Source organism: Mesoplodon mirus, assembly GCF_964341445.2.
Source record: "Mesoplodon mirus genome assembly, chromosome: 3".
Classification (NCBI taxonomy): Eukaryota; Metazoa; Chordata; class Mammalia; order Artiodactyla; family Ziphiidae; genus Mesoplodon; species Mesoplodon mirus.
The window spans coordinates 5,675,169-5,703,146 of record NC_138978.1 but is presented as its reverse complement, the minus strand read 5'-3'; the positions used below and the strand labels follow the sequence as shown (position 1 = coordinate 5,703,146).

The 27,978-nt window shown below is 41.5% G+C and overlaps 2 protein-coding genes across 2 annotated transcripts in view; both read right to left on the bottom strand.

Moving 5' to 3' along the window:
- Positions 1-232: 232 nt before the first annotated feature.
- Positions 233-9,287, bottom strand: VAMP3 (vesicle associated membrane protein 3; the record flags this gene model as incomplete). Its single annotated transcript, XM_082612089.1, has 5 exons — positions 233-2,038; positions 2,863-2,914; positions 3,704-3,862; positions 7,141-7,222; positions 9,016-9,287. 5 exons carry the CDS (start codon positions 9,285-9,287, stop codon positions 2,019-2,021), a joined length of 585 nt encoding a protein of 194 aa, XP_082468215.1. The 3' UTR covers positions 233-2,018.
- A 1,356-nt stretch (positions 9,288-10,643) lies between these two features.
- Positions 10,644-27,978, bottom strand: part of CAMTA1 (calmodulin binding transcription activator 1) — a 916,345-nt gene continuing 899,010 nt past the window's right edge. Inside the window, 6 exon segments of the mRNA XM_082612607.1 lie at positions 10,644-13,884; positions 18,741-18,785; positions 18,787-18,821; positions 23,185-23,215; positions 25,980-26,054; positions 26,846-27,039. Of these exon segments, the coding sequence (XP_082468733.1) occupies positions 13,821-13,884; positions 18,741-18,785; positions 18,787-18,821; positions 23,185-23,215; positions 25,980-26,054; positions 26,846-27,039 (444 nt within the window). The 3' untranslated portion in view covers positions 10,644-13,820.

Sequence of the window (27,978 nt, the reverse complement as noted above, 5' to 3'; positions counted from 1 at the left end):
AGGAATCGTAAGAAAGCCAGTTCCCCACTCATCTCCGCTACTGAAAAGCACTTTTCACATGGGGAGCGGCATGCAAGAACTCAGAGTCCTCAGGGAGGGGACAGTGAGAGGGCAAAAGGGGAAGGGGACTTGGGGTCTGTAAGGGAGAGGGAGGTTGAGCGGCAAGGAACGCCGTTTCCTTAGGACTTGGACCAGGCCCAGCTGCTCCCCTACAAGCAACACAAGCACAAGAGTTATGTTTATAAACACTTTATTCAGTTTATTATAGTGGGCGACTTCCCAGCTAAATGCACAGATATGGGCGAAGCGTTCCTGGGTTAACGCAGCAGCCAGTGGGTTACATGGGACTGAGCATCGAGGCCAAGGAGAGAGCACCAAGGATTCAGTCAGACCCAGCCGGAGACCTGGGCCGAGGGTGGGCCAGCGTCCCGACACTGACGGCTGCTCCCTTCTTCCCAGGTGGGCACACTGCAAGGCATATTTTCAACTTCACACCATTTCACTGATGTCAGGGGAACAAGATATTACAGAAATGGAACCTGGGTCCTGGTGCACCTTAACTGTTCCTTTGTAAGTCACAAACGTGTGTGTGAACAAGAATTTGAGAATATTCCGCTAACAGCCACAGGGTGGTAAGGCTCCTTTCCCCCTCAGTGCCTCCTCGCCTGTTTTCATTCCTACCTGAATTCCTGTCCTTAAGCCACACACCCTGATGTCCAAAGTCTCACGTACACAACAAAAGCCTCTCAGATGACAACAGCTATTCCCAAAGCAGCATCCTATGCAGACAGTCTGTGACATCAAAGAAAGAAAGAGTCTCTGGTTAGCTATCCTCTGTAAAATCTCGTCCCCCCTGACCAATGCCTAATCGAGAGCATAATTTAGAAGGCAGATTTAGGAAGTGGACTATGGATCAAAATAGGAAACAAACTCCAAAAAACTATCGTCCGTGGGGACTGGACCAGAAAATGAGCAGTTCACAGATGGTCTCACTTGAAGACTACAGCACTGTTGCTCACGTAATTACTAGAAACATATTGGAGTCTACAGCTGATAACCTGCACATGGCTGGGTAAAACTCTGTCTACAGGAATGAGATGGTCAGTTGAGCTCAAACCCTCTCTAACCCCCAGGAAAAATGCTGGATCAGAAGGAGAGTCGCAAGACCTACAGCCTTTCAAGGGCAAGAAAGGCCTGCCAGGATGTCAGAGGTTCACACACAATATTACAATTTTAATTCTGAAGGGCACCTTGAGTCCCACTGGTCACTTTTCTGAACTCATCTACCAGGAACAGACTCGACATCTGACTGGGATTTAACTTTTTGGCAAAACAGGAACTTTGGTCACAGCCACAGTTCTATAAAAATGTTTTAACGAGGTTATTATTTCTGATTAAAACAATATTTTTAGCACGTGATACATAACAGTAACAAGAAAGTAAACATCTTCATATCTACCGCAGGAGCAAAAACTCTTTACCAGCATCTTGTTTTAAATACAGCGAAAAAGTCAGCAGTGTTTATAAACAGTAGAGAGTTCTCTTAAAGGGAATCAGAAAAATAGCAAAATAAGGCACAGCCTGTATTTGTGTTAGGTAGTAGTGTTCTTTCTGGAAGGCACAAATTGGAATCTGACTACCCAAAGGTTTAAAATGAGGGTAATGTCATGTGACTAGGACAGCTAACTTGGAACAAATTTCCTTAACTGGAATCACTGGCAGTTAATCAGACAACATTACTGCTAGGTTATTACACTCTGCAACTTAAGAAGTCCTCTTCATCAGCCCATATGTAAATTTGAAAAGGCACTGTGCAAAATGGGGGCTGGGCTGACTACACCTCTAGTTTGCAGTGCATATTACAAAACAAAGGCACATTTCCTAGAAAAACTTTACAGTCACTAACAGAAAATAATCATTTTAGATATAACAGTAGGTAAGCTTGATAATATAGCAGGTTCTAAATCAAAACTCTTCAAGAGGTTTCTTGAACAGCAGGCTGGAGTTTCACTGGTTCTTCAGGAAGAAACACTCCACACTAATAAGCAGGGGAGATGCAAAAAAGTGGAAAAACAACAGTTTAGTTGTTCAGTGCAAATACAGAATAAACATCAAACACTGCAGTCTAAGTGTGAACAGAAATTCAATTTCTGTCCAATTTCCTACTGGTGGCTTTCCTATATTTTTTGGAGGGCTAGAGGAGGCGGTCCAAAAAAGGATCCAAGATATATTTCTTTAAATAGTTCTCACGTACTGGGCTATGAATGGCAATGGGCTGTTCCAATATTGTACGTAGCAGCAGTAGTAATGATCATCATAATAATAATGATAGTTGTGTGTATATATATTTATTTACATAACTATTATTACTATATGCCAGGCACCATCCTAAGCACCTTTTATATATTAACAGCTTTGTCCTCATAAGAAACATGAGGTAGGTACTGTTATTATCCCCATTTTATAAACGAGGAAGCTGAGGTTCAGAGATACTAAATTACTTGCCCAAGGCCACACACTGGATGGTGGAGCTAGGGTGGATCACAGGTAGTCCATGCTTTTAATCGCTAGACTGCACTGTTTCTCATAAAAGGAAACCTCTGATAAAAATATGTTCAGAGAGAAAACTTTCTTCCACTCATTCAGTGGAAATGAATAAATTTTCTCTAACTTCAAAGGATTACTGTTTATATCGGAAAATCTCAGACTCACCACCCAAGTACTTAAAACACTTAATCATGAAAACAAAAACCTTTGGGGCAAACTAACATCTCCGAGGGAACTTTTAACTGGAGTTCTTGTATATGCAGTCAGCTGTGAGCAGAGAAGATTCTGCAGTGAGTTTGGAGCAGGAGAACTCACCAATGATGATGACGATGATGATGACAACAACGCTGATCCCTATTGCCCACATCTGTAACGACACACACGTCCATTTCACGTTCAAAACTAGAGATCAACGTGCTTACTGAAGAGTATCAATATAATATCATTCTAGTCACAGAAGGAGAAATTAAGGTGCACCACCATCTGAAATATTCATAATTTTTAAAGCCTAAACTTAATGTTCTCAATTAGGGCCTGGAAGTTACTTATCTTTTTATAACACGTTCAAATGATTTGTGGTCCCTAGATAGGCCTTTGTGTATACCTGTTTTCCACCTAAAGAAGGGCTACTAATAAGCCTGTCCCACGTGTCAGAAAGTGTCACTTCCAACCCAGGAAGGGATCTGATCGCAGCACATTGCTTGCGCAGCTGATTAACCTCTGCTTTGGGCCACGCTCCTTGCGCGGCTGCTTCCTGCTCTTCTGTGGAGCACACTGCAGCTTTTGAGTGGCTCTTCCCTTTGACACTGGAGCCATTCACAGCCACGTGGAAACTGACCACCTGTCCAGCCCTCTCCTGTCAACCTGTGTGCAGGGCTCTGCGGGGGTGGAGGGCTGGAAGGGGCTTAGGTCTACGATTGATTTGGGACGCTCCTGTTCTACATGCTTCTGAAGGTCGGCCCCAGAACATGGAGAATTCCCAGTTGTGGGGACAGGAAGAGGATATGCAGTCAGTGTTTTAGATTCAGTGTCAATCCACACTTCCACGCGAGGGAAGGCAAACTCAAGATTCGTGAAAGTCCAATGTTTGTAGCCTCTGTCTACCCTGAGACTACAGAGCGTGACTTAATGTAAAGACCAGTTAAAAGCGAACTACCTTGCAATTCTTCCACCAGTATTTTCTCTTCAGCTTGGCAGCACTCGTTTCAAATTGGGAGGCTCCTGCCTGCAGTGCGTCTGCACGGTCATCCAACTCAGAGAGCTTCTGATCTCTTTCCAACACCTTATCCACGTTGACCCTCATGATGTCCACCACCTGACGAATACGATCACGCTCAGTTACACGTACAGGAATGAAGAACAAAACTCCTCAGTGAAGTTTACTGGCATTTTTTTTTTCAGGTCAGCACTTTACTACTTTGAGCCAAACTTCCATTAAAGAAAAAGAAAAAAGGTCTCACCCTTTCAAGTTAAAAACACGCAGCAAACTAGGAATAGAAGGGAACTTCCTTAACATAGTAAAGGGCATCTATGGAAAAACCCACAACTAACATCCATGCTCAATGGTGAAAGACAAGGAGGCCCACCTTCACTACTGTTGTTCGACATTGTACTAGAAGTTCTGGCCAGAGAAATCAGGTAAGAAAAAGAAATAAAAGGCATCCAAGTTAGAGAAGAAGTAAAGTGATCTCTATTTGCAGATGTTTCCATGTACAGAAAATACCAAAGTATCTACAAAAAACCCTACTAAAGTTAGTAAACAAACTCAGGAAAGTTTTAGGGTACAAGATCAATAGCCATAAATGAGCGTGCTTCCATACACTAGCAATGAAAAGGAGATAAAGAAAACAATTCCATACAATAACACCCAAAAGAATAAAATACCTAGGGATAAATTAAACCAAGGAGGCCAAAGACTTGCACACTGAAAACTGTGAAACACTACTGAAAGGAATCAGACCTAATGAAATGGGAAAACATCCCATGTTCATAGATTGAAAGACTTAATATTTTTAAGAGAGCAGTACTCCCCCAAGTGATGTACATATGTATAGATTCAACACAATCTCTATCAAAATTCCAATGGCTTTTTTTTTTTTTTTTTTGCACAAAGGGAAAAACTAATCCTCAAATTCATATGGAATTCCAAGGAGCCCTGAGTACCCAAAACAGTACTGAAAAAGAAAAACAAAATTGGAGGAGTCACACTTTCCAATTTCAAAACTTGGTGCTGGGACAACTGGACAGCCACTTGATGAAGCTGGACCCTTACCTTACCCCAAATGCAAAAATTAACTCAAAATGGATCAATGATCTGAGAATACAGCTGAAACTATAAACCTCTTAGAAGAAAACGTAAGAGTAAATCCTTACAACTCTGAATTTGGCCATGGATTTGACACCAAAAGCAAGAGCAACAAGAGAAAAAATAGACAAACTGGACTTCATAAAAATTAAAATCTTTTGTGCATCAAAAGACATTGTTGTCATGGATGTGAAAAGACAATCCACAAGATGTTAAGAAAATATTTGCAAATCATGTATCTGACAAAGATTATTAAATCCAGAATATATAAAGAATTCTTATCAACCGACACCAGAAACAGACTACACAATTAAAGAATTGGCAGTGGACTTGAATAGACATTTCTACAAAGAATATATACAATTGGCCAGCAAGCACATGGAAATATATTCAACATCATTGGTCATTAGGAAATGCAAATCAAAACCATGATGAGTTACTAACTCATACTCATTAGGATGGCTATAACCAAAAAAATGCAAAATAACAAGTGTTGGTGATGAAGTGGAAGAACAGGAACTCCTGGACATGGCTAGTGGGAGTGTAAAATAGTACATCACTGTGGAAAAGTTTGGCAGTTCCTCAAAAAGTTAAACATAGTAGGGCTTCCCTGGTGGCGCAGTGGTTGAGAGTCCGCCTGCCGATGCAGGGGACACGGGTTTGTGCCCCGGTCCGGGAAGATCCCACGTGCCACGGAGCGGCTGGGCCCGTGAGCCATGGCCGCTGAGCCTGAGCGTCCGGAGCCTGTGCTCCGCAACGGGAGAGGCCACAACAGTGAGAGGCCCGCGTACCGCAAAAAAAAAAAAAAAAAGTTAGACATAGTATTACTATATGATCCAGCAATTCTACTCCTAGACCCATAACCAAGAGAAATGAAAACAGGTGTACACATAGAAACTTATACGCAAACGTTTATAGCAACACTATTCATAACAGCCAAAAGGTGGAAACAACCCAAAAATCCACCAGCAGATGAATGGATAAACAAACTGAGGTATCCATGTGCAATGGAATACTACTCAGCCATAAAAATGATGTACCGATAAACGCTACAACTTTGTAGAACATGTGATGCTAAGTGAAAGAAGCCAGACACAATAGGCCATTGTATCCCTTTTATATGATATATCCAGAATAGGCAAAGCCATAGCAACAGAAAGCCAATTAGAGGCTACCATTCAGAGGAAGGGGGAATGGGGAGTGATTACTAAATGCATACAGGGTGTTCTTCAGGGATAAAGAAAAAAATTGAAACTAGACAGAGGGAATGGTTGCATAACATTGTGAATATACCACATACCCCTGAATTGTACTCTTTAAAATGGTTAATTGTATGTTATGTAAATTTTACCTCAATCTAAAACAAAACAAAACAACTCTCTTTAGTAAAGAAGAAGGACCCAATTTGATTTCGTAAGTTAACAGAAGTTTCATGTAGGATGGAATTAGAATGGGTTTCTCAGCATGAAAATGTAAAAATTTCAGAATTAAGGTCATAAACAAAACCTTCAGACCAAAATACTACCATATGATTTAACAACAGAATCTAATATTAGTTTTAACTCTGCTTTTTAAGGCAGCTAAATGCAGAAAGACCAAGATGTCATTGTTCAGCAGTGATGGCTTTTAGGACTATGGAGATATTAATACTAGCTTGAATTTCTCAAACAATTTTCCATTGTAGGTCTGCATACATAGGGCAGAACAAAAGATGCTCTGAGGGTCTCGGAACTCAAGAATTCCACAGATACAGATCTGTTAGGCCAGAGAAGTTTCCCAGCACCTGCCTTCTGCATGTCAATAGGCAACAATCTACAGTGACTTGCTGGGCTGGGTAACTAGTACTGTCAAGCTACTGGAAAAAGAATTTTGATGAAAAATCTGGTCAGGAGGATTGGTCCTGGCTTGCGCAATCTAGAGGCCTAATCCTTAAAATTCTATTACCTTATTTTATAAAGTGGTTCTTTTTTCTTCTCTAATTTTTTACTTATTGTGGCAAAATATACATTATAAAGTGATTCTTGAAGGAATGTTCTCAGAGAGGAGAGCCTGTACTTTAGGTATGTGATTCGGTCACAGGAAAACAAGCTTGAAACCAGTAGGACATGACTTCTCAGAAGCTTAGGTAAGGGCTTGCAACACAGTAGGGGACAAAATTTTGTTACATTTATGACAGTCAAAATTTACTTTACATTCACACTTTTACGATCCTTTTTCTAAACAGAGCTATTCCCAGAGTGTTCCCATGTTGGCTTATGATTCATGTTTTCAGCACTTCTGGGCAATACCTCATCCACTTGATTTTGTGTCTGCTGAAGTCTTCTACTACTGCCAGAGGCAGCGCTTGACCCTGCAGGCGCGCTTGTAGTCCTGAAACATGTAAAGACACAAGCGTGAGTAAATTAGGATTCTGAACACACTTCTTAAGTATGAAGATGTACTGGAGGAGCCTCGGTGTTAGGAATTTCAGAACTAAAGCAGAAAAAGAAAATCCTTCCTGCATCAATGCACAGAGGTTCAAATGACACCTTTTCTAATTCCTCTATAACTTTAAAGATTCACCCACGTGTTCAAAGGGACCAAGGTCTGAAGTGAAGGTTTAACAGGATCTCCCCTGTATCAATGAAGGACCTGATCCTAAGACAGGTAAACTCTGCTTTCCCATTTTTTATTACTTGTTTTAAGACCTACACCTACTTAAAGGCACTCAGTACTCTTCTGAGCTTTTCACTGTGGCAAGAATGGTCTTCATAGTTATGAACAATTATAAAATGCCCTTTTTCCAGTATGGAGAAATAGATTCAGTTAGAGAAACAGAGTCAGAAACACCAGGATGTGGGGTTGAGGGGGCGTCAGTGGGAAAGGTAAGATGAAGCAATGCTCCCTCTCTTAAGAGGTACTTCTTTTAAAATCCTCATCGAATTCTTTATTTTTCCCCCGGACAGATCTTTTTTGACCACTCTGGCTTTGAAGTCCTAATTGCTTCCATGACTTGGTTGGCAATGCTTTGGTTTTTCAGATATAGAAATATATAGCCTTGCCTTCTCTAATAGATCACAGACTCCTGTGTCTTAGAGGTCTCTTCCCCATGTCTTGCATACAACGGCCACTGATTCACTGATTCAACCGACAGTTATCTTATACCTACCATGCGTCAAAGACCAGGGGTGCAGCAGATCCCACCCCTGCCCTCAGAGAGTTTACTGTCTGATCGATAATAGCGAAGGGCCATGTACTGGTGCATTTTCTCCAAGCATTTTCTCATTTAATCCTCAAAACTCTTTGAGAGGGACACTAGTGTTAACCTCATTTCAAAGATGAGTAAAGTAAGGCTTAGAAAGTCCACACCGCTGGCTGCAGTGGAGCCTGTGTTTAGACCAGGTTCTGTATAATTCTACGGATCTAGGTTTTAACCACGGCGAACTACTGAAACAGCAGCCTCAAGCAGGAACACTCCAGAGGGGTGTCCCTAGTTCCCGGAAGGAACCCTGCGAAAGCACCCATTCCTTCCTCCTCTGTAGGTGAGGAATGAGCAGGTTGGAGGGGGACACAGGGTCCTGGTGAATCTTGACACTCAGCGTTCTCGGGATGTTACCACGGGAAACTCCACGTTTTCAAGTACAAGAATGCTTCTGCTTAAAAAGAGAGCGGAGGCGCACAGCTCTGCGCCAGACTCCACTCTGACCGCAGGTGCCTTCACACAGGGCCCAGGTCTTTTCCCTTGCAACTTCCGGAGCCCACCCCAGGCACCGGGCACCAGGCAGCGAGCAGGCTCTGCAGGACGAGGGAAGGGGTCACAGCTCCCCTCAGGGAACTTGAGGTGGGGGGGGAGGGGAAAAAGGGGAAGCGGAGGGGCGGGGGCGGCTCTCCCTACCTCCGGAAAACCCCGGCCGCCCCGCCCTCGCCCCTTCCGCGTCCGCCCGCCGGCCGCGGGGCCCTCCCGGGCGGCCGGCGGCGCCGCGGGACCGACCTGGCCCATCTGCAGTCCGCACCCCCGGAGCCGCCGCCCGCCCCCAGGCCTCTGGAGCGCCCCGCGAAGGCCCGCGCGGCCTGCGCCAGCGTCCGAGAGGCGGCGGACGGGAACCGGGCCGGGCGGGGTGTCCCAGCAGCGGGCCGCCGCCCTCCGGGCCCGAGGCCGCTCCGCGTCGCGCCGTGTCACTCACATTTTGGCGGCGGCGGCAGGGGGCGAGGATCGGCGGACCGGGGCAGCGCGACAGGAGACCTGAGACCTGAGACCTGGGCGGGGCGGCGCGGGGGCGGTGACGTCACCGGGATGGGCCGACGGGTGGGCGGGGCGCGCGCGGCCGCGAGGGGGCGCGCCGGAAGGGGCGGGGCGTCTCGGGGCGGGGCCACCGCAGAGCGCTGAGGCAGGTCTCTGGGATGCAGCTCCATGTCCTTGCCGCCGCCGGTACGGACGCTGAGGCACGTGGTGCATTAGGCTCTGAAAAGGGACTGTGCAGATAAATGAAGGTGGGGGCGCTTTACGTTATTCTGGGCCCGTGGGTCATTTCTCGGGCCCTGACAGTAGTGGAGACAGCCCATGGGCTTCTGCTGAACGTGCCGCATTAAGCCGGTGGTCCTGGAGACCGCCACATTTTCCCAAGAAACTTGTGAAAATGAGAGCGGAAGTTCATTCAGGGTATTTGTCACAGGCGTTGATTGGATTAGGTTCCCTCTTTTCGTGTGTTCATTTGTGACACGCATATTTTTCACTGCACAGATCTTATTATAATCTATGGGAGCCTTGACATGAGGGACTGTACTTTATACGTTCTGTATTTCCGGACCCCCAAGCACAGAGTAGGTCCTCAACTTTTGATTTCGGGTTGAGGCTGAGGCAAAAATCTGAATGCAGTGAGTTACTGTGCAAGGTCTTTAAGTTGTTACTGAAAGTATTCCTGTCAACATAGGCAACTCCTACATTAAACAAACAAAACCCCACAGAACACCAGTGAGTCAACTGGCAGATCAGATGAGAAATGAAAATAAACACCAAACTGTCTTTTCCAACTCTAAATGGCATAATTTGAAAATATTAGTGTATATTAGAATAAACAAGAGAGTGTCACAGAGGAGGTGAGATTTGAGTTGGGTTAAGTAGCTAAAAAGAGAACTTTCCAGGCACGGGAGGAACAAACATCATGAACAAAGAAACAGTGGACATGGACATAGTTTGAACAGACCAACCAGGGTGTGCAGGTTGGGGCATAGGTGAAAATAAGGCCGAATAAAGATTGAAGATAAACAAGAAAGGCAAATGTCATTTCAGTGCAGTGGGTTGTAGAAACCATCAAGGCCTCACGGATCTGGGAGATCGATCACGCAAAACTTCTCTGGCAGCAGCAGTGGGATGGATTAGATGGAAGAGGGACCACCAGGGAGACAAGATGAGGCTCTGCAGTGAAAGGGAATGAGACTGATGACAGAGCTCTTGGAAAGGAAGGCTGGTATTAGTAGTCAGCTGAAAAGTGCCTTTTAAAAAACTGCAAAGGGTTTTAACTGAAAAGGTGAATTTAGATTGGTGTTTTTCTCTCTCCAATAACTGCCCTTAGTCAAATGACTGATAGGTTGAGTGATGCCTGAGAAGATAGTTGACAAGTAATTGTTTTAGGAACAGTGGCTCCAGTGAGAAATTTTTTCTTTCCTGTACAGATCTGAAACTATGTAACGTTCGTGGTCAAGACACTTTATCGGGATAGAAGGAAATATTTGAAATGATTTTATATGGTGTGAAACGTGCTGATCACCTTGGATTTCAGTATCAGTTGAGTTTAAAGCAAAACACACATAGTATGGGGAAATTTTCTTCATTTTTAATTTACAGCAGAAAGAATATAAAGCATTCAGAAAACATTTTCCATATTTTAAGGGCAATTCAAAACATTTTGCATGGTTTCCAGCAGCTGAGTTCTTCAACAGATCCATTGATTCAGTGATGCTTTACATGCACAGTTACAAAAATAAAACTTACAAAAAAGAAGACATCTAGACTAGTTTTACATGCAAGTCTCAGGGACCCCCCATTGGGCGCCAACTACTGTGTGGAACTGCCATAAGCGACCGTGCAGCCAGAGAGGGGTTCTAGATATTGTCTCGATTTCGTTCACACAGTACAGCTGATTTCAAATGGGTAACAAGAATAGCAATTAAATCTTCAGGAGATAGAATAAGATTAGCTATTAATTTTATAATGAAATCCTACTCCTGGCACTTGGGAATTCAGATTATCCAAGAAAGCTGCGTTTACCTATCATCTTATATTCAAAAATTAAGATTCACAACCAAGAAAAAGCGGTCAGAAATGCTTCGTTTCAGTGGAAGTGCATTTGTACCTCACCTGGGATTCACAGTTGTACTGGTAGGTTACATGGGTAGGTTTCGAACCTACTTCTATGCCCTCCATAAGAACGCTCCTAATTCTATGTCAGTCTTTATCTTTCAGATTTTCTAACTTACTCAGCTAATAATGTAGCATGTGAAACATTAAAAAAAAATGAGCGTTAAAGCAAATCCACTGAGGTCATTACTCTTGTCAAAAGATCGGTTATTTGTACCAAGATGGAATAAACATACCCAAATTCAGTATTAATAAAGGATATTCTGAAAGAGCTGGCTTTCACGTCCTCTTCCCGTTGATGAATGCAGCTGTGTGTTTGTAAATTACTCAGTGTCCTCCTATAGGTCAAATTGTGTAAAATAATAGGTTTTTGGGGGACTGCAACAGCTGCAACATAACCCACACATTTAAAAACAAAACTGAGTCAGGTCAGTTTACAAATGTACAGGTGGCTGCTAGATGTGGGGCTGTCATCAAAGCTGATCACAAGCAGTAAGACATATACTGTACAGTAATTCGAGGTTGGCAGTGAAAGGAAGTAATTAAAAAACAAGTACAATTATAGAAAAGGCACCAAGAGCACTGACCCCAGTTGTTACCACAATCTTTTTGTATCTACCTTCCTTCCAAGACACCAGTTTAAAAGCTGATTTGTGAATATTTTTAGGCTTCACAACAAGCCTTGAGTTTTTACTTACAGTTGGCAGCCAGAACCAAGGGGAAAAAAACTAGTCTCTCAGCTTTACACCAACTGATCCTGAAACTTAACCTGGGAATTTTAAACTGGCATCAGCAAATGCAAACTTTATTCTCTCGATTTAACATTAGTAGTTGAGTTGTTAAAAGCATCAGATTTCTTTGGTTCCTCATTATGTGGAAATAGTAATCATATACCATGACATCCCTACGAGACCAGTTTGCATTCTTTTAATTTGTAGTTATTTTTGTGCAATTTTTATTACATTTTCTGATTTCCAGCAGGAGATATGAAAACATGAGTCATTTTTCTACTTTTCATCCTATTTCTTTTGTCAGGTTTTGACCGTTCTAAGTGTTCTTTGTTGGAGTGAGTGGATGGTGTTAAGCTATACACTGATTCATCTCATGATTATCTGTTTAGCAAAAGTAACTTAATTTTTTTAAGCGATATCAGCATTCACATTACTTGGCACCATTGGCAAAAAAAAATTTTAAATAAAATAAAATAAACTCCTGGTAGCCAAAATTAAATGTAAACATACCCTTTTTTTTTTAAGTAATGTTACTCTGCCTTTTTTCCTAAGTCTTAATACAGTAGCTCTTTTTTTTTTTTTTGCAGTTTAGTCATGCTTTAGCAAAATGTTCTTCTAAAGAACATTTAAAATAAAGTACTCTTATAGTGAAATAAAGTTTTTTTTGTTTCATTTTACAGACCATAGCCACTAATGCTTTGCTTTTGTTCATTTCTTTTTTCTTGATTTCATGCACATATCTCTTTGTTTTAATATATACAATATATACAAACAATACATCCACATTTTTTCTCGCTCATTCAGACAAAACTATACAAATAATTTTATCTTGCCATGTTATTGACCTTTGTGAATAAAATATTTAGCAATTAATATAATCCCTTTCAAATATTTTCTCACTTTCCATTTCTACCTTCTATATATACACAGAAACTGCTCAGGTTGGATGAGATATAGCCAAAAATATGGAATTTACTGGCCAGAACGCAGCACCACACTGGTCTTTTAGGTGGCAAATGTCCAGGCAAGGTTTATGATTCCTAAGAATGACTACAGTTTCCAAGGCTACTAAAAAAAGCTACATGCTTTACCAATTCTCTAAGTAATTTTCATTGCACATGAAAGTAAGGCAAAAAAAATTAAAGTGCTGAACATGAGAAAAGGGACAAGATGATGACTATCCTCGCAGGTTCTTGGGAGGTGGTGGGGACAGAAAATAAATTTAAACTCTGTACGCTGTTCCTCATCATTTCCCACGCATTACCCGTTTACCACGCACCCGCCCCTCTGCAAATTTCCACAAGACATTAATAACCTGCAGATTTTAAAAGTTGCATTAAGTGTGCTGTAAAGATTGAAACACAAACAGACAAATTAAAATCAACTAAACACAGTGAAGGAAATGAGAACACACGGACCCAATAAAGATTTGTATGATCTAAGCCCTCCACTGAGAATCAATCCCAAAGATTCAGCTTCTTGGAAATAACTGACAGGTGCAGGAACAGCATTCTCTCTGTTGCTAGTGCATCCCCACCTTTTCTTATCTATATTTTTGGTATAAATATTTGTACAGTTCCACACGATGTTTGAATACAGCCCTATGTGAGAAGGAAGACGGCTTCTTCCTAAGAGGAGGAAAGCCTCTTTCGATTCCTCGTGGTGTCTTGTTTGCCCATGATCCAACAGAAGATTGAATTCCAAGATGTCTTGCTGATCAAATTAAAAGTTGTCCATGAAAGTGCAAATGCAATGACCAAAACATTCCTGTTAAAATCCTGCAGCTCATCTCCCCAAAACTGCAGAGGGATTATGTTGTGTGTGTGTGCATGCGTGTGTGTGTGTGTGTTGTCGCATGTCTCTCCTAAAAACAGAAATGAAAACAGTCTGAAAAGCAGTGTCACATTGCTAAGGGATGCTGCTGTATGTCTTCAAGTTCCTTGGCCTTTTTCAATTCTTTCACTCTGGAAGAGAAACAAAACAAAAGACCAGGTGATAACTATAGAGAGAAACCGTCACCACATAAAGGAAAGGGCAGGGCCATTCCCCCGGAAGTGAAAAGCCAAGACAAAAACCCTTCTGAGGATTGATGGCAAAGGAAACTCCTGTGAAATTGCTGGGGAAAATATTCCAAGAGGAAGACTGGACCCTTCCTGAAACTTTGCTCTATATCAAGACCTCTAAACACAAAGCAAAACCGAAGTTGACTGCATTAAATGAAGTGTAACAATAACATGCTCATTGTAGAAAAAAGTTCATTGCTCAAATAACTTTCTTTTTAGCCTGGTGGACCCCTGTTAAGGCCCTGTAATTCCATAGGATGCAAGTTAGGGAAACTGCACACACATTTATTTAGCTTTGGATATACCTAGGGAGTAAGTTGTTGCTTTGCTCACAGACCCAAGATCGTGAGCTGTCTTGAACCTGACCGCTCATCTGCACAACTCTGATTTCGCTCATGTGATCTGTGGTCTTTTTGATTTTCAGAATTGCTTACTTTCCTCCCATTCCACATTGTAGCTTTAAAAGATGTTCAGGTCACTCCCCCCCGTGCCCCCAGATGGACAGCAACAGGGTGCAATACCAGTAAGGTACTTTGTTTTGTTTATCAAACATGTTGTAGTAAACAAATTTAAATTGCTATCAATAGAGTCATGGAAAGTTCACACTGGCAAATTATTTGTTAATGACCAGTTTCAGTCGATATGTTTTAATATAAAAATTTGCCTTGGCTTTTCAATATGGCCACTTGATGCAGATGGGGTACCTGGGAAGAGATTCCAAGCTGTAAGAATATATTTCTCTTTATGGACAAATAACTAAAAGCTTGCCTGACTATGAGAATGATCAAATGCAAATGTGACTTCAGGGTCTCACTTCTGAAGTCAGTGTATGCCCTGTAAGTTACAGATGGTTTGTAGCACTGCATACCATATAATAACGTTTGCTAAAAATGGGTGTGAGAGGATGATTTTAGCCAAATAGAAGTGGCAGTTTCTCAGGACACGTATACTCTACCTCAACAGCAAGACAAGAAAAAAATCTGATTTGTTTTCCTAATATGGGCCTATACTGAGGTCAATAACTCCCAAATATGGTTTTCTGTTTCTCTAAGAGTAGGGCCTCTTTGTTATCTTAAGTTATACCAGTAAATTTAAATTTTATTTTAAAGTGAATGCTAGTTTCCTTTCTAGAGAACACTCATGTGGAAAGAAAACATTTTGAAAAACCAGTAATAAGTTACTGCTCTATTACCTAGGTTGGCATTCAATGGAATGGCATATGTACTATAATAGCAATTTAAGAAAATTATATTTACCACCTCCAAGCAGAATCGTTTCTGAGAATTCTGCCAAGTTGATACAACCTCTTCAAAGAGAAGATGCTCTCTTTCAGAAAAAAAGCTTTATCACTTTATCAATACTAAAAAGAATTATAATGCTTGAAAATATACTTATTTGTCTGATTATTTACTAAATACACCAAGCTCAGCTTGATCAAACAGTGTATCTTCAAAACTATTAAAGCCTTCTTTCTTAATAGGTATATTTAGAATACATTGTTATATTCGTAACTGGATCCAGGTATTCTTTAAACTTTATAATTAAGTATACTATGGATTATTAAATTTTCAGGTGATTTGGATCATATTGCAGTACAGATATGTGCATCATTATAGGTCCCTAATTTTGGACATGCATACTTGATAAATGGCTTTTTAAAAATTGAAACATGCTATATTCTGTGTTCAATTTTTAAACATGCAATATCTATACTAACAGCCCTTTGGCTGGAAAAATGCAAGGCATGCACTGATGCCACCTTTACTTCTGGGCATGCAATGTATCTGTACTTGTGCAGACCTCCTTGCTGAATTACGGCAAAATGTGCATGCTACTTCAAATACGACATTTTATTTCTGCACTAGTACAGGACTCATTCACAAATGTGCAACAGAGACTCCATCACTGATGAGATTTCTAGAATTTGAAGAATTCTGAACTCAAAACCTGAGAGCATAAACACAAAGATCTCCATTCACAATTTTGCTAGCGTGAACAGGAAGGCTTTAAAAATCTTAAGTTCATCATTGGGATGAAATAAAAAGGAGCGTGAATTATGAACCAGAAATGTTTTATACAGTGTCATACCAAAGAATCTGTAATCAGCTGGTCACGGTGGGTATAACATAAACTTTTTTTTTTTTTTTTAGTTAAAATGGTCACATTTGTTTCTGCAGTTTTTTGGCAGTTTCTTTCCGAGCTAATTAAAATGTCAACTACGTTTTCACAAGGTTTTAAAGTTAGCACGTAAATACTCCGCTATAAAGCTAGTGCTAGCCTCACATAGCATTAAGGTAAGGAGAGATGCACGTCCACACACAGAATGACCGCGATTGTCTATTCAGGAAAAACGAGACATTCCAATTTTCAGACATTCCAATTTTCTAGGCTTTCCTAGCTCCTGAACTCCACTGGAGAATTTAGTTTTTAGCTTCATTGTGCAGTTTTCACAGTCTACTAGCATTATAAATACATAATATTAAAATGAATTAAATGGCACAGGAATTTTTTTTTTACGGGAAATTGTTAAAGGAGAAATTAGGAAAAAAGGAAGAGAACACTGACGTTCCAAGAGCTACATGGGTTCCTTAGTATGTGTTGCGTTATTTAGTCTTCACAGTATCAGAATCATCTCCAGTTCATAAACGTAGAACCTGAGATTTATAGGAATTGAGCAACCTACCTCAAATTATATAGTTCATAAATGACAGAGTGGGGATTTGAAGCCAGGTTTGTCTGACTTCGCTCCTCCACTCTGATGCCTCAAACAATATCTCAGGGCAACAACAAGAAAAAACATTTTTAAACCCAATTCTTATTTTATTGGTTTTCCTAAAATCTGTACAAAAAAACATGCATTTGGAAAATTTCCATGGCATGAGATGAGTACATTGTTGAAACTGATGATGACAATTACATTTTTTCAGTTCTAAGATGTCATTCTTTATAAGACCCTATGTTGATTCTATTACAATGTTTTGGAGGAAAAAAAAAAAAACCTCCACATAAAACGTACTTATGAATTTTACGACTGAAGTAGATCTGAAACATGAAAAGAATGGGTCTAAGAATCAAGGCAACCGAAGACTTTGAGCCTCATTCTCCAATTTGCAGATCATGTTGGTGTTAACTTACCTCTGCAAGTTTAGATGAACTTGAGACTTTTACAGTCTGCACTACTGAAATCACAAATGGAGGTTTCTGTTACTTGAGGGTAGATTATTAGGATAAGATAGCAGTGCTAATTTTTTGTTTTGTTTTGCTTTAAATCAAATGTCAATTGGGTAAAATATGTTTGACTGTTATGCTGCCTCCAAAGGAACAGAAAACAGTTAATTATATTCACTGAGGTGAATGAGAACAACATCTGATACTAGAATTTTTGTTAGTAAGTTCTAAGAGACAGATGTTTCAAATCAGAGTGTTTCAAATAGTCACAGAAATTTGTGGCCGCCTTGTCTCAGCCATTCAAGACATGAATAATGACTAAAAGGTATAGGTTAACTGAAAATGCCTCTACCACAAGAAAGATACAAAAAGTTTAACAGTTATTATCTCTCAGTGATTTTCCTTGCTTATTTGTATTTCCAAAATGTACTACAGTGAGTTATGTGTTTCCTTCCTAATAATTATTTCTGCTTGTCATTCTTTAAAAAAGTTTCTAAGATGTTTTTCTATCCATCTGTTACTACTACTGTTTCTTACAAATGTTGTATTCACGTGACATAAAAGAACAATTGAAAAGTTCAGTGGAGGGGAAAAAATAAATTTTATAGACCAAAACCAAAAATCGATTGAGCTAGTTTCATTGATATTACCTGTATTGTAAACATATTTTCAGTGTGAAAACTTGGTAAAGGTAGAGCAGAATTTTTGAAATTGGAATGATACTTGAAAATTCTGTACCTGTAGTCACTGTATCTATAGAACTGAGAGTACAGAGGTCCAGTAAACTTCTGTTACATTACGTTACACAAACTCAGCTAAGGGTTACTGAGTTTTGGATTTTCTTAAAGAATTGTGTTAGCCTCATTCAGGGCTAGGAAAGAACTGAGTCTAATAATGTCCAGGTTATCTAAAAACAAATCCCATGATAATTACACTTACTTCTGAATTTCCTCACATGGAAGACAGGCAGAGCAGTCTTCCTTGAGACTGTGAAGACAATTAATAAAAGACAGAAACTGTAGCTTCTGTAGGCACAAGGCAATTGCTACTATAAGGAGAGCTGCCAGACCACGTTCCTGAACTGTGCATCAGTAACTTGCAAAATGGTACTCGTGTTACTGGCTTGAATTACGATAATTAGAATAGCAAGACTTTGACCTGTGACCATCCAACTATTAAAATTAAAGACAATCCCAGGATCTCCCCCAACACTCTATAGGCTGAAAGTAATCTTTGGGATATTGTCGCAGTCTCAACCCAAACCCAAACCCAAACCATGTCGCGTTGTAATGTACTGAAGTGATGTGGTAAGCAACAGCGCTGAAAGCCAGCAGAAGCCCACGGGGTTCCTTTCCATCAGACGTCCCATGATCGTTTATGGATAAATGAAGTAGCCCTGCTTCAGAGACTCGTAGCGAACAATGGCTCCATGGGTAAAGCATTAGGCAAAGCGGCTTCGTTAACATCTAGTCAGTGATGCTCAGCCAGAGAAATGTGTCATGAGTCAGTGGATTTTGGCAGGTATATTCTCGCAATGCTGGACGTCAGAAATGTACAGGGCAGCCAGATGCGGCTTTCTGCTTAGTTACCTGTTGCTCTGAGAGCTGCAATAGCTCGTTGGGGGGGGGGGGGCGTTTAGGAAAAGAGAGGTCTTGCCATTTTCCAGAAATCTCATTTGGATTGCAAAACAAAAAAGACAGAGAGGCCCAATAAGAATGACACAGAGCATGTTGTCTGCAATGTAACACACGCCACTGTGTTCCCCAAAGATTCATTTCCTAAAAGAGGCAAGTAAGAGAGAATTACTTGGGAGATTTAAGTTAGATGCCGCACCCCACCTTCACCGCTTACTCCTCACCGAGCAGACTGGGCCACTGGGAAACCACACCTCACGCCAAATTTAACTAGGGGAGTGTGACATCCAAGTTGTTGACAGAGCACTCTTACTTTTCTCCAACAGTTCACTTGCAGGCATTGTTAGAGAAGTGCCCCTTGGACCCACGTGTAGAGAACCACACAAAAAGTCTAAGGGTGACCCGCAGGACTTGCTAGTGACCCACTGGAGATATTCTGCAGGGCTGCTCTCAGGAATCAGTGCTGTCCATGCTACTTACCAAGATAACTAGCAGCCTCTGGCCCGGTTAAGTGTTTGGAAACCCCGTTGTCAAATAGAGAGAAAACCTGTTGCTTAAAAATTGGTGACCAGAAAGTGTTATCTCTTCTTCCTCCAATCAGGGCTCTTTTTATTCCAGTTGGATGGCTTCACCCACCTTTATTGAACATGGGTAACTAGGCCAGCAATTAACAAGAAATCGGTTATTTCCATACCAGGAGTCTTACGGTTTACAATACCTGCGGGGACTGTTTTAGGTTATAGAGCCCTCTCACAGAAAACTGATCTCACTAGGGAAAGAAGAAATTTGTCTAAGGCATTGTCCTTTCTAGTCTCAATACCTGGAGGACAAACCTGTTATATAATTCAGCTCTTTACTATTTCCTTCACATCTGAGGCATCTTGGTTTTCTGCTGTAACACTGAATAACACCCTGTTCAAGATATTCAAAATCCAACTGGAATATAGTATTCTCAGCCAGAGCACTTAAATAGTTCTTCAACCTTAGAAATCCTTCAGTCATTTGCTGAAGTAGTATAACACCTAAGTGAACTAAGAAAAATAATTAAAACTGTTGATTCAAACATCTCTCTGTGTATAATGTTTTCTCTTGACAAGTTATTGTGTCCGAGACAAAACAAATCCCTTTGACGGTATTAGGAACTGGATGACTTCATTTTAAGTTACTGGGTAAATTAAGGGCGAAGTCTGGAGGAACGACTGAGTGAAAATGAGCTGGCCTCGGTGAGGACCATTTGGTGTTTTTCTTAGCTTTCCCCGAGACTGAAAATTTGAAGACACATTGTTTTTTTTTTTTTTTTCTTCTGGTACGCGGGCCTCTCACTGCTGTGGCCTCTCCTGTTGTGGAGCACAGGCTCCGGACGTGCAGGCTCAGCGGCCATGGCTCACGGGCCCAGCCGCTCCGCGGCATGTGGGATCTTCCTGGACCGGGGCACGAACCCACGTCCCCTGCATCGGCAGGCAGACTCTCAACCACTGCGCCACCAGGGAAGCCCCCAACACATTGGTATTTTCTGATTGCTCTGCTGCTGGAGTTAGCCAGCTGGATCCTAATTCTGATAATTGACGTCACCTCCCTTTTTAGACATCCTGCTGCTTCATTAACTTAAAAGTTGGGGTCAAATCGTATTTTACACATACTGTACCATAAAATTTAATTCTTCATTTTTCAAATATTATCTTTGGATATGTAAACCTTAAATGTCTTAAATATGGTATACTTTATACATTGGTAAGTATATTAGCTTCTTTGACACAAATTCCAGGAATATAAATCCTCCTCAGAGAATGTCCTGCCTCTCAAGAGTAACTTCAACTTGGGGACCCTTGGAGGACCATCGTGACTTCTCCGATGGACAGAGAGGACGAGAGACCCTACTGGGAATCAGACAAGACACAGCTAAGCTATTCCTCAATTCATACGTTAGAGGAAAATGACCACACTGGAAGAAACCTGAAAGCTTCTGAGTTCCTCTCTCTCAAACCCCCTAAGGCTGAGTGGCAGAGAGGATGTTATGAAATTCCACCTTTCCATGCATGAGGAGGAGTTTTAGGAACTCACAGCAGAATGCAGCCAGCATTCAGGAAGTTAAGGTGGGGACTCTGGTTGGCATGGAAAAGCACTTTTAGAAAATGTACTCTTAAAAATGATCATTAACATACCAGAACCTAACAGGCTTCAAAAGTGCATAAGCAACCACTTTTACTAAAATGTTGGATCCTTGCAGCAGACGATATAAATCGCATATAACATGCAAGATACTACAACTTATAGTTAAATTGAATACTAGGGCATGCATCTGTTCTCTGGGAGGTTTTTTTCTAATGGAAAGAGACATTATCTATGTATGCAGAGAGAGGCGGACTAGAAAAATGGACATTTGTGCCCCCCTTTTCTCTTATATTTCAAACACAGACATCACTGAGCCAGCTCCACTACATGGGACCTGAAATATTTTAATTGTAAGCAACTGCCTAATTCTAGAGGGGTCTGACTAGTTAAATTTACAAAGGCAAGTAGCTGCTTTATTATTATTTTTTTAACAAATTTCTCCTTCAGTGACTATCCATGATTTTCAATAGGTGAGGCTTCAGACCTTTTACAGGGATAAGGTTTTGATTTAGGAAGAACTTATAAAAACTCAATTCTCCTATCACCCTAGGTTGGCAAACTACAGCCCATGGACCAAATCCAGCCCAATGCAGGTCTGTGTATAAATACAGTTTTATTAGAACACAGTCACAACCATTCATTTTTGGATTGTCTGTGGCTGTTTTCATGTTTCAGTGGGAGAACTAAGTACAGTGGTTCCCCCTTATCCACGGTTTTGCTTTCAAGGTTTCAGCTACCCATTGGTCAACTGCGGTCTGAAAACAGTAAATGAAAAATTCCAGAAATAAATAATTCATGAGCTTTAAATTGTGTGCTGTTCTGAGTAGCATGATGAAATCTCACACTGCTCCACTCTGTCCTGCCTGCGACGTGGATCATCCCTTTGCCCAGTGCATCCACACTGTATACACTACCTGCCTGTTAGTATAGGAGAAACATAGTGTGTATGTACACATATACATAGCATTCGGTATATCCACGGTTTCGGGTATCCACTGGGGGTCTTGGAACGTATCCCCCATGGATAAGGGGGAACTACTATATTGCAACAGACACTTATTATCTGGCCTTTTAAGGAAATGTTTTTGGACACTTGGCTTAAAATATAGTGAATAAATACTACCATCAACATAAATGTAGTGATACGGGAAATGATCTCTCCAGAGACATTAGAAGTCTGAGATTTTTTCTGAAGCATGACCTTTTCTCCGAAATCTTGCAAATGACTAAATACAGTATTAGTGTAGGGTAAGAAGGGAGAGTGTTGAATGTAGCTGAGTTGATAGAGCTAACTGCCATGTTATATTTTACCTTATTTTTTTGTCACGTTAGATTTTAAATGCATCTTCTCTTAAGACAAAAGTGGTCAAGTTAATCTAAATTCAAGTGTGATTTTGGTGAATTCAATTCATGGTTTTTAAAAACCAGTTTTCTGCCAGTAAACCGTTTATTGTAACTTAAGATGTTACAGTCACGTCCACGTACTTACAAATCAGCATCACATTCTAAAATCTCACGAACACTCAGAGTGTCCGTTGGACACCTACTCACTGTCATTTCTTTAAAACACAAATTCTCTCGGAACATCCACTCTTGACTGCTATATAGAATATACAGATTTCGCACACTTCACACCACCCTGTCTTTCCTCAGTGCTGTCATTAAATGCTGGAAGTCAGGTTTGTTCCCTATTGGATAATGAATGTCCTGAGTTGGTTCAGAAAGGGCAGCTCTGGGTACTTACTGACTTACCTCACAGCACCAGGGAAAGGGAGAGTTAGAGAATGAAACTACATAACTCTAAACAAGAAATAGATGAGTTAAAAGAAAAACATCAGTATTGCCTAGTGAGCCTTTTTCCTTTAGAAATTCTGACACGGCAGTAGTTGAATTTCATGTGGCAGATTATTTTCATCGCAAACAACCACTTGCTTAAGGCTTTGTTCTAGTGCAGAGGCTTGTTTAGACTTAAACTTGTCCCACCAGCCACTGTTTTTTTACACTGAAGGCTTCTCCCACCAAGTGCTACGCATGCCCTGCGGTGGCTTCAGAAGGCCCTCCCTTTCACTTGCTCATGCATTTGTATGTCTATGGTTGTATGTGACTGTTTTCCTGTTGTATAAAGTAGCAGTGTTAGTAATTAGGGTTAGTTTTTATCTTATTTCATTCGAAATGGATGTGAAACTTTACGGGCATACCTAGACTGCAGCCCCATGCAAGCAAGCAAAAAGCAAAATATTGAAAATGGAAGATAAAGAGAAACTGGCTAGCAGGCAGCTAAACTCACCCTTTTGTACAGCCTATGGTCCACCAGGGGGCTTTGGACGGTAAAACAACACCAAAGAGCTATTAGCATGTGAGGGTCACAACAGAAATCTTAAAAATAGCTTTATTTCAACAAAAAAGACTACAAAGTGTTCCTTGTTTGTTTTCGGTTTTTTTTTTTGGAAAAAAAGAAAAGGAGAGTGGTGGTGGGATATGTGAAATGAGCAGGTAGGAAATTCACCAATTTATTTTTCAGTCTAAAAATGTTGGGGTCCATGACTGAGCAAAATCCTGAAAGAAATGGGACACTTCTTATTGATTCCTGAAGCCACTTCCTACCTACCTTTTCTGAGAGGCTGTCATATGAGGTTTCCTATTTTAATGCTTCTAGGGGACAATACAGATGACAGTTTCTCTTAAAATAATATTCAATAACCCAGAATGGCAACAGGGTGACACTCATTCTAGGGAAAATGAGTTCAAACTTCCAGGATAGATTTTTCAGGATTTCTTCAGGTTCCTTCATTGAATATATGGAAACGGAAAGTGAATAGTGACCTTACACAGTCAGTAGACAAAGGTTCTTCCAATTTGCCTGCACATTTTTCTAGCATCTGTAATATCAAAGGGCAAGTAAAGAAAAGAGCCAGTAGGGGTCATTGTTTAATCTCAAATAATGAACAGAAATTCAGATCCATAATCTGATGCTCTCTTCACAAAAAAAAAGCTTATTAGCTTCATGAGGATATTACTGGTTAAAATATGGACCAAAGAAAGGCAAAATCATCATGAAATGCTTTTCTACTCGTTTGCAAAAGGAGAACTCTAAAAACATGAGTGAAACGATTCCTTCGTTCAGTCTTCTGTGGGAAGCAGCCTTTCGGGCGTTTATGTTTTGCTTAAATATCTTACCCTCTCAATTCACTCAGTTCACCCAATGTAAACACGGTAGGCTTTGGCCAAAAAAAAAAAAAAAAAAAAGAAGAAGAAGAAAATGAACATGGGACTTTATGTAGTTTTGCTCACAACGACCAAGGTGGCATTACGTATACATATTTTCAAAGTTTGAGGAAAAGACCAGAAGAACCAAGGAGAATTTAACTTGTGAACATTTGTTTGACGTGGCTTAAAGAAGAGCCATGTGGAGGCGATTTCCTCGAAGATAAAACCTGCTAGGAAAGTGTTAATCCCAGGCTCAGCAGTGCTGGATTGAATCCTCCTGGGTTTTTTGTTTTGCAGGAGGAAGAGGAAGAGGGGAGAAGAGTGTGAGCACACGTGAGAATATATGGCAAAGGGCCCAGGTAAGCCTTGATATTTTCACCAAAGGAAGAAAATCAACTCCTCTATTTGGCTGCAAATCCCCTAAGGCTAAGTCAAAGGTATGAGTAAATAATAAGGAAAAGAGATTGACTTTGGTAAGGCCTGGAGGATTCATTTCATTACGTCCTGGCCATGCCACATATTCTGATATGCATTTCCTAACAAGACTTGCTATTTCAGAGTATTGATATGGGCACCTCATTGCTTAGCGTTATGGGGAAAACCCCATCACTGCGTGGTGGAGAGCAAACGCTCTGCGGAGGAATACGGTAAATGTGCATGAGCTGCCCTGGCAGCATTCTAGCTAGAGAACACCGTATATAACCTAAAGAATGTTCCTTTAAAAGTTTTTATCGCTGTGCATGTGTGGCTCTGTCCACGTTCCCTTCCATGGTCATGTAAACGAATTATTTTGTTAATTTAAGTAAAAGTGCACACAAGTAGCCAGTTAACCCCTAGTAAGTCTCAAAGTTAAAATACTCTCAAAGTTAGCAAGTAGACAGTTTGAGGGGGGAAAAAACTAAAGTGAAACCTCTGAGGAATCAAACTGCTCCTGGACACTTGGGCTTTGGGTACAATTAAACAGGAAAGAGGAAATCAGACGTTAAAGAGCTTGCTTTCAAGTTTGGGTCTGTAACTGCATAGCTCCCGATGCACAGACAAGCGACAAAACTACATGGAGAGCCAGAGCCATCTAAACGCAGCAGCTCAGTCGGCCAATGTCACAGACGTCAGGCCGAAATATTAACCCAAGTAAAGAAAAGAAAAACACGGTTCACCAGCCCCCCAGATCGGAGTTAAGGACCTCGTCTTCACCAAGGCATCCCAAACTCAGGAAAACAAAGAGAAACTCCCCTGGCGTAGCTCTGCAGGAAGATGCTGGGGTCACCGGAGCCCACTTCTCGTTGGAAATGCGCCTCCATCTCGGGTGTGTTTCCTGCCCTGCCCAGTTTCATTCTGACCACCTCTCCTGTTTCTCATCACAGACTAGTTGGAATTGATCATTTGATGGCGGGTGTTAGCTCTGACACGGCCAGTAGAGGGCACCAACTATTTAGTGGAAATTCTACATCAGAAAACGTGGATGGCATTAGTGGTGTCTCAACCTTTCCTTCAGAATAGAAACTCTGTGTCTTTTCTGTTTGGACACACGTTAGCACAGTAAGGGTTTAGAGTGAAGAACACACTGCTAAAGAAAAATCTGGAATGAAAAGCCAGTCCGACTAAGTTGTCCTTGCACCCAAATTAAAACAAAAACACTGGCATGATCTCCACGGTTCGATCTCTACACAGCATCGTCTGGAACAGCGACCGGTATTCTCACGGCAGCAGCTCAGTCCCTAGTTAAAGAGTTCTGTTATCCTAGTGTCATTTGGGACGTGTACCCTGACTATTTGTGGGGGATTAGCTTCACCAAGGAGTTCATGAGCGGTTAAGGCGATGAGGGTGGTTTTATTATTCTCGAAGAGGAAAATGTCGGGATGAGGGTTAAGGTACCTGTGGCGACAGCGGCGTAGAAACCTCATTATTTTTCGAGCAGCCTGGTCCTGCTTTTTGGTTAGCAAACTGCTCCTGAAAAAGCCAGAATATGAATTACTGTCACGAGAAGGGTGCTGTAAAGCTTCATGTGCGAAAGTTGAAAGCAGGTCAGCAGTGAGAGAAAACTCTTAGCCAAACAGCTCATGTGGCAAATCCAAGAGCACAAGCCTATTTTATGGTTCTGAGTCTGGGCATCACTGGGAGAGAAGGAGGGAGGGGACTACAGACACTTTCACCTACTTGGAGGGAGATAATAGAAAGACTAAAGATAAGATGTCCTGTGACTGTTCTTCCCCAAGTCTTTATAAGCTCGTTTGTTCAAAAAGGCATTAGATAGACTTTCTCGGTTTAGAAATTGATTCGCCTGTGTCTGCCACTCTCTTTGGGCTATTATTTTCTAAACTTCTTTCGTCAGTGCATTTTCCGGTGCTAGAAGTTTTTATTACACTCTTCAAAACGGAGTGGCTGAGTACTACCTACTCTCCCAAGGTCTTAGGTATAGAAACGCTACACTTTAGACGACTATAGCACAGTGCCACCTCTCTGAGTAGGAACTGGGGTCCAGCCAGACTCTGACACAAGGTGAAACTGGGTGGTGGCATCAAAATGATTGGATGGGGGGTGGGGAGAGAGAAAGGAGAAGCTAAATAGACAAAAACAGGCAAAGAGCACAGACGTAACTCTACAAACATGCGACATCGAGACTGGTCTGGGAAGAAAAGAGCTGCGAGATGCTTTACTCCTTGTACAGGCCTGCGTGTCAACACGGGGCAGTTCTTTCGACTCAGCTGGGGTTCTCTTGGCCGCCACAAATCTTGACCCACCTGAGTTTCTGCTGTACGATGACTGCCGTCCGCCGCGCCTGCCGTCTCCTGCCACATTTTTTATAACTCCGGTAGAACTTCTGGATCAGCACAGCAGCACGCCGGCTCTGCTGGAATTTTTTTTGTTCGTAGTAACTTCGGAATTTGCTCTGGATCAGGATGGCAGCCTGTGTCATCTTTTTATAAAGTGCATACTGCAGGGGGAACAAGAAGAAGCACAGCAGTAACAAGGGGGGCCACGCAGGCCTGGGTGTCCTCTGAGCCCACCAGGTGGGGACGGCAAGGAGGAATACTTTTCCCTTTCTTTTCTTATCCTCTGGGGTTGCATCATTAAAGAGGCAAACTAGGCATCTTTTCACCTACCTTTCCAAAATGCAAAATGTTACTTTAAGGGTTTCCTTCAGACAATGCATTGATTTAAATGTGGTTTTTTTCCCCTCAAATATCAAAATTGTTTGCCCTTTTTGGAAAAAAGTTTTAATGGCAATAAACCGAGACATTTAGGAATCAAAAAAGTATTATTTAGGAAGTAAAACTTGAAATGCCGAAGATGAATATTTCCTCTCCAATTTGGAAATATTTTAAATTAACCTCCCATTTTTAATTGGATGCCTCCCAATTCCTGCCAAGCACAAATCTACTTAGCAGTCAGCATCTGATTTCTAACTAGCATTCCACTCGACAAATTTCTGAGTTACAAGGTCCCAAATACAAGGCTTATCATGAAACGCTGACACCTTTAAGCCATTTTAACCTGCAAAAGATTAATGCTCGTAAGACCGACAGTGGGGTGAAGCCATGAAACTTGGAAAGCGGCCCCGGAGCCGGGGACGGCTTGGGAGCCAGGCCCAGCACCCTCCGGCCAGCTTGCCGCAGAGATGGAAAGTGAGGCATGAAGGCACGGGGCGGGGAGGATGGGTCCTCTTCCCTATTAGAGTCCAGGCAGGAAAAATGCAGAGCTCTCCAGATTTTAAAAAAGACTATGTCCAGATTGCTAACGACATAGGCTACAAGTCTGGGGACAAGAAGTCACAGAGAAGCGCTTTGCTCACAAGAAGGCGACTTACCATCAGAGGGACAAGTATTCCTCAGAAAATCCCTGTGCCTAAGTATCTCTCTGCATGTACGAGGTG